The sequence below is a fragment of the Punica granatum genome, chromosome 2, assembly GCF_007655135.1.
Source record: "Punica granatum isolate Tunisia-2019 chromosome 2, ASM765513v2, whole genome shotgun sequence".
Classification (NCBI taxonomy): Eukaryota; Viridiplantae; Streptophyta; class Magnoliopsida; order Myrtales; family Lythraceae; genus Punica; species Punica granatum.
In genome coordinates this window covers 38,740,744-38,747,017 of record NC_045128.1, presented here as the reverse complement: position 1 = coordinate 38,747,017, position 6,274 = coordinate 38,740,744, and the positions used below count along the sequence as shown (strand labels likewise).

The following is a 6,274-nucleotide window of genomic DNA, read 5'->3' as shown; positions in this document are numbered from 1 at the left end:
AGAGTCGGGATCGAGATTCCAAAAATCGAAGTACGGTTCGAGCAACTGTCTGTGGAGGGAGATGTGTTTATAGGAAGCAGAGCGCTTCCTACTCTGTTCAATGTCACCATTAACACAATTGAGGTTACCCAATGCACAATTCAACTCATCGTTTATTCCCGAAGTCTAAGCTAGTTCGTGTTCATATTAGTCCATCTCAGTAATTTTTTTTTTAATCATTCTTCCTATGGTAACATGACCAATAGCGTGTCCTCGGGTTCATTCGACTGGCACAGTCTAAGAAAAGGAAACTCCAAATACTGAAAGATATAAGTGGAATAATCAAACCATCGAGGTATCTCTCTGCACTTCATCTCCGGCGATTCCGAATTCCACCATTTCTGATTTCTTTGCATCGATAACTATAGGATGACGCTGCTCCTGGGACCACCAGGCGCTGGGAAAACAACGTTGCTGCTAGGACTTGCAGACAAGCTAAACGATGATTTAAGGGTGGGTTTTTTTTTTCCCCCTCTGTCATTTCCTTCAATTCGAGGCATTATAGTTTTGGCCAGTGAACTTACCCGGACGAAATGACAGAAAACTGGAAAAATCACCTATTGCGGCCATGAGTTAAATGAGTTCGTACCCCAAAGGACTTGCGCTTATATCAGTCAACATGATCTTCATCATGGGGAGATGACTGTCAGAGAAACGTTAGATTTCTCGGGGCGATGTTTGGGAGTTGGGACAAGATACGAGATGCTTGCAGAGCTCGCAAGACGAGAAAAGGGCTCGGGAATTAATCCCGATCCCGAGATTGATGCATTCATGAAAGCAACAGCACTGGCAGGGCAAGAGACTAGCGTGGTCACTGATTACATTCTCAAGGTCTGTTCTTTCCTCTCCTTGTGGAAAAAATCGAAATGGTCATTCAATACCATCACGTGTGGTGCAAAATAATCGTTTGATTCTTGTTATTGCAGATACTCGGGTTGGATATCTGTGCAGACATTATGGTTGGTGATGAAATGAGACGGGGCATTTCAGGTGGACAGAAGAAGCGTGTGACAACAGGTTTGTGTCATGAAGCTATGTACTGGTCTGGTGCATCTTTATTCATAAACTCGGTGATCGGAGAATAAAGCATGGTTTTTTTTTATGTCTATATGTCCTTAAAGGCTTTCGGGTTTCTTGGGTGCAGGAGAGATGTTAGTTGGACCTGCAAAAGCGCTCTTCATGGATGAAATCTCAACAGGATTGGATAGTTCAACGACCTTTCAGATTGTCAAGTACATGCGCCAGATGGTCCACATCATGGATGTGACCATGTTAATCTCACTCCTTCAACCGGCTCCTGAGACGTATGATCTCTTTGACGACATCATGCTCCTTTCCGAGGGCCAGATTGTCTACCAGGGTCCACGGGATAATGTCCTTGAATTCTTCGAGTACATGGGTTTCAAGTGCCCCGACAGAAAAGGGGTAGCCGACTTTTTGCAGGAAGTGACCTCTAAGAAGGACCAGGAGCAATACTGGTACAGGACGGACCAGCCCTACCAATTCGTCTCCGTGCCAGACTTTGTTGAAGCATTCAAGTCGTTCAGGATTGGCGATCAGCTCATAAACGAGCTGCGGGAGCCATATGACAAGTCCAAGGCCCACCCAGCGGCACTGGTAACAGAGAAGTATGGAATCCCGAACTGGGAACTCTTCAAGGCATGCTTTGCCAGGGAGTGGCTTCTGATGAAGCGTAACTCATTTGTGTATGTATTCAAGACCACGCAGATTACAATAATGTCCCTAATCGCGATGACAGTTTTCCTAAGAACACAGATGCCAGTAGGGACGGTAGCAGATGGGGGAAAATTTTTTGGGGCCCTTTTCTTCTCCTTGATCAATGTGATGTTCAATGGGATGGCGGAACTCGCAATGACAGTTTTCAGGCTCCCGGTGTTCTACAAGCAGAGAGATTTCCTGTTCTATCCTCCGTGGGCATTTGCTTTACCTATCTGGGTCCTCAGAATCCCATTATCTTTCTTGGAATCGGGAATTTGGATCATCCTTACATACTACACTATTGGTTTTGCTCCCGCAGCTGGCAGGTAATGGACATAAAATTTCAATCGTGCAAGACAGTCTACTCAGTGTTCTCTTTGTATTTAACAAGAGACGTGAAAGAGAAAACCAGGACTGTTCTCCACGACCCGAGCAGCCGCCTTTTCAATAGTTAACCATATTCCTGTTTTTATTTTTAGGTTCTTTCGCCAGTTCTTGGCCTTCTTCGGTGTACATCAGATGGCCCTGTCTCTCTTTCGATTCATTGCTGCAGTTGGAAGGACACTAGTTATTGCAAACACTCTCGGTACCTTTACCATGCTAGTGGTCTTCGTCCTTGGTGGCTTCATCATTGCCAAAAGTATGTTTTAGAATTGTACGGATTAATATAAAATGGAGATTTTGCTCCATTTTATATTTCTCGTTTGATCCTAATAAGATTTCCATTGTTGGTCATTCATTTGCAGATGACATTCGTCCATTCATGTTATGGGGCTATTATGTTTCTCCCATGATGTATGGACAGAATGCCATTGTCATGAACGAATTCCTCGACAAAAGATGGAGTGCGGTGAGGCATCCTAATCAATGTTTTACAGTTAAAAAATTTGCTCAAAATAACGCCCATCCTATTTATATTGCAGCCCAATTTGGATCCAAGAATTAATGAACCAACAGTGGGAAAGGTCCTCCTAAGCTCAAGAGGTTTCTTCACAGAAGATTACTGGTTTTGGATTTGCATTGGGGCACTGTTCGGGTTCTCTCTTCTATTCAACGTTTTATTCGTTGGGGCGCTGACTTGGTTAAATCGTAAGCTAATTTCCATGACCGAACGTTTCTATGTACTTTCATTACATTAAAAATGGTTTTAGTGATCCTCTTGTTTGCAATGTATTCCAGCATTGGGAGATTCCAAAACAGTGTTGATGGACGAAGAAGAAGAAAAGAAGAAGAAGAAGAAGAAGTCTTCTGCTCAACAGAGCTCGGAAGGTTTGCCGAGTTTGATATTCGATTTCGGTTGTTATTGCATGGAAACCTTTTGGCAGAGGATCTTTGATGCAGATTATCTGTCAAATCCATGATATTTTGATCGACCACAGGTTTGGACATGGAACTTCGAAGTTCGGCAGAAGTTACTGGCAGCGGTCCCGAGAAAGGACCACGAAAAGGAATGGTTTTGCCCTTCCAGCCGCTTTCTCTGGCATTCAACCACGTGAACTATTACGTTGACATGCCCGCTGTGAGACATTAAACGGAAGTTGCAGCATAGTGAATATCTCTGAATTTCAAGATTCAAGTGAAATTCGAGCTAAGGGGAGCGATCTCTGTACCTTTATGTGCCAGGAAATGAAAAATCAAGGAATCGTTGAAGATCGTCTTCAACTGCTGAGGGACGTCAGCGGTGCGTTCAGACCAGGCATTCTGACAGCTCTGGTAGGAGTAAGCGGAGCCGGTAAGACAACCTTAATGGACGTGTTAGCTGGACGGAAAACTGGTGGTTACATTGAGGGAAGCATCAGCATTTCCGGTTTTCCGAAGAACCAGGCAACCTTCGCTAGGATCAGCGGTTACTGCGAACAGAATGACATTCACTCCCCATATGTCACTGTTTACGAGTCCCTCTTGTACTCGGCCTGGCTCCGTCTATCGTCAGATGTCAAGCCGAGTTCTCGTAAGGTGAGCTCTCCTGTAATTGTGTTAGATCTCTACTATGCATACATTTAAAGATCAAGCCCCTCGGAAAGAACTAGAAAGTTCTCTAGAACCATAAAGAGCCAAATGTTGATGCAAAAAAGGATGATGTTTCTCACCACATTATTTATGTCTAACAGATGTTTGTTGACGAAGTAATGGACTTGATCGAGCTGAACCCACTGAGGGACGCACTGGTTGGCCTTCCGGGAGTAGACGGCCTCTCGACGGAACAGAGGAAGAGGCTGACCATAGCAGTGGAATTGGTTGCTAACCCATCTATCATCTTCATGGACGAACCGACTTCTGGCCTCGATGCTAGGGCTGCTGCTATCGTTATGAGAACCGTGAGGAATACAGTCGACACTGGCAGAACCGTCGTTTGCACAATCCATCAACCGAGCATTGACATTTTTGAAGCTTTTGATGAGGTCGAACATTGGTCCCACAGCCTTCCTTACTTTTCTTATTGCATTTGCAATTCTTCATGCCTCTATATGCGTAAGATATTCGAATAAGTACCATCAGTTGATCTAAGAGCTTAAATTTGTTACAGTTACTATTGATGAAACGAGGAGGGCAAGTGATATATGCAGGACCACTCGGCTGCCATTCCCACAAGCTCATAGAGTACTTTGAGGCAAGCCGAACTCATGTTTTCTATCTTCCAATTAGAGAATGCACTTATTAATGCTAATGCCACACGACGTTGCCCGGAAACGTGAGACCTGATCCCTTTTTCTCCCGTGACAATGAGCAGGCCGTACCCGGGGTTCCAAAGATAAAGGATGGCTACAATCCAGCCACTTGGATGCTCAATATCAGTACACCTGCAGTCGAGGCTCAGCTTGGGGTAGATTTTGCTGATGTCTACTCGAAATCCTCGCTTTACCAGTAAGTTTGATCTTACAGAAAATTCAATTGTTATGACTAATGCAACTAATTCTAATTCGACAGTCTGATCTTTCTTTCTGGAAATTCTTCCAGGAGGAACCAGGAGCTGATCAAGGAGCTTAGTACCCCGGCTCCGGGCCTGAAAGATCTTTACTTCCCGACGGAATTCTCACAATCTTTTACCACTCAGTGCATGGCCTGTTTCTGGAAACAACACTGGTCTTACTGGAGGAACCCGCAGTATAACGCCATTCGATTCTTCCTGACAATAGTCATTGGCTTTTTGTTTGGTCTTATCTTCTGGCAGAAAGGAGATGAGACGTAAGATTCGGTTTTCTTTTTCTTCCCCTACACAACATTCACAGGCACATTATTTGAGCATGTCTAAAAGTTTTCTGCATCAATTTGTGGAACAGAGCCAAACAACAAGATCTCTTTAATCTCGTCGGGGCAATTTATTCTGCCGTGTTTTTCCTAGGAGCGTCCAACACAAATTCAGTTCAGTCAATTGTTGCCATCGAGAGGACGGTTTTCTACCGTGAAAGAGCTGCTGGGATGTACTCTCCACTACCATACGCATTCGCTCATGTAAGTAAAACTCACAAATAAACTCTGGCCAAGTTTGTTACCAGAATTGGGAACTCGATCGCTCAATATGACTAAAACTTTCATGGATGATCCTATGCTACAGGTGGCAATCGAGACAATATATGTTGCAATTCAGACATTTGTTTACACTATCATCCTCTACTCGATGATTGGGTTCCAGTTGACGGCAGCAAAGTTCCTGTGGTTCTACTACTACATGCTCTTGTGCTTCATCTACTTCACCATGTATGGGATGATGGTCGTCGCACTAACCCCCAGTGTTCAAGTCGCTGCTATCGTCATGGCCTTCTTCCTCAGCTTTTGGAATTTGTTCTCCGGCTTTCTCATCCCGAGGCCGGTATGTGATATAGCACTCTGATAACTCCACAAACATGTTTCTTCATGGCTTTTCTAGATCTCTAGGATTATGACCACGATCGATATTTTGAGATATTAGTAACCTTGTTAGATGAATGTACGGTTCATTACTTGTTACTTATTCGACTGCTGTGTGAAACTTGCAGCAAATTCCTGTATGGTGGAGGTGGTACTACTGGGCTTCACCGGTGGCATGGACGATCTACGGGCTTGTGACCACTCAGGTTGGAGACAAGAATGCCGACCTTGTGATCCCTGGAGCCGGTACCATGCCCTTGAAGATGTTCCTAAAACAGTATTTTGGCTTCGAGCATGACTTTCTGCCGGCCATAGCGGTGGCTCACGTGTTGTGGTGCGTCCTCTTCTTCCTCGTCTTCGCCTACGCCATAAGGTTCCTCAATTTCCAAAGGAGATAGAGATCAACCTCTCAGCATTGATTTGATTTATGCTTCCTATTTGAAACTTCATGATACAATCAGTTAATGAAGGAAAGTTCAATGTAGCAAACAAGATAATTTTTCCTTTTTCTTTTTTTTTTCCTAATTTTTATTTTTTTTCCTGTAATTAGTGTTCTTTTCCCACACTGAAAACACAATGGAAGAGATTTTTGCTTAATTGTATGTAGGAGATGTCGCTGCCGATTGTTTCTTCATATATAAACTTCAACCTTAAGCATTTGGTAAAA

The 6,274-nt window shown here is 43.8% G+C and overlaps 1 protein-coding gene across 1 annotated transcript; it reads left to right on the top strand.

Moving 5' to 3' along the window:
* Positions 1-905: 905 nt before the first annotated feature.
* LOC116193976 (ABC transporter G family member 39-like) lies at positions 906-6,274 on the top strand. Its single transcript, XM_031522715.1, has 16 exons — positions 906-926; positions 966-1,056; positions 1,184-2,084; positions 2,238-2,398; positions 2,505-2,608; positions 2,682-2,847; positions 2,938-3,027; positions 3,138-3,277; positions 3,382-3,714; positions 3,870-4,160; positions 4,286-4,369; positions 4,490-4,623; positions 4,717-4,944; positions 5,040-5,211; positions 5,315-5,569; positions 5,736-6,274. The coding sequence occupies exons 1-16, from the start codon at positions 906-908 to the stop codon at positions 6,003-6,005; spliced, it is 3,441 nt and encodes a 1,146-aa protein (XP_031378575.1). The 3' UTR covers positions 6,006-6,274.

What these genes read in the sequence shown, in the direction of transcription:
- LOC116193976 (XM_031522715.1), top strand. Translation starts at nt 906, where the DNA reads ATGGTCATTCAATACCATCAC. An exon ending in GGCGCTGACTTGGTTAAATC is followed by an intron (nt 2,848 to 2,937) that starts GTAAGCTAATTT and finishes AATGTATTCCAG; the next exon opens with CATTGGGAGATTCCAAAACA. An exon ending in TACCATACGCATTCGCTCAT is followed by an intron (nt 5,212 to 5,314) that starts GTAAGTAAAACT and finishes CCTATGCTACAG; the next exon opens with GTGGCAATCGAGACAATATA.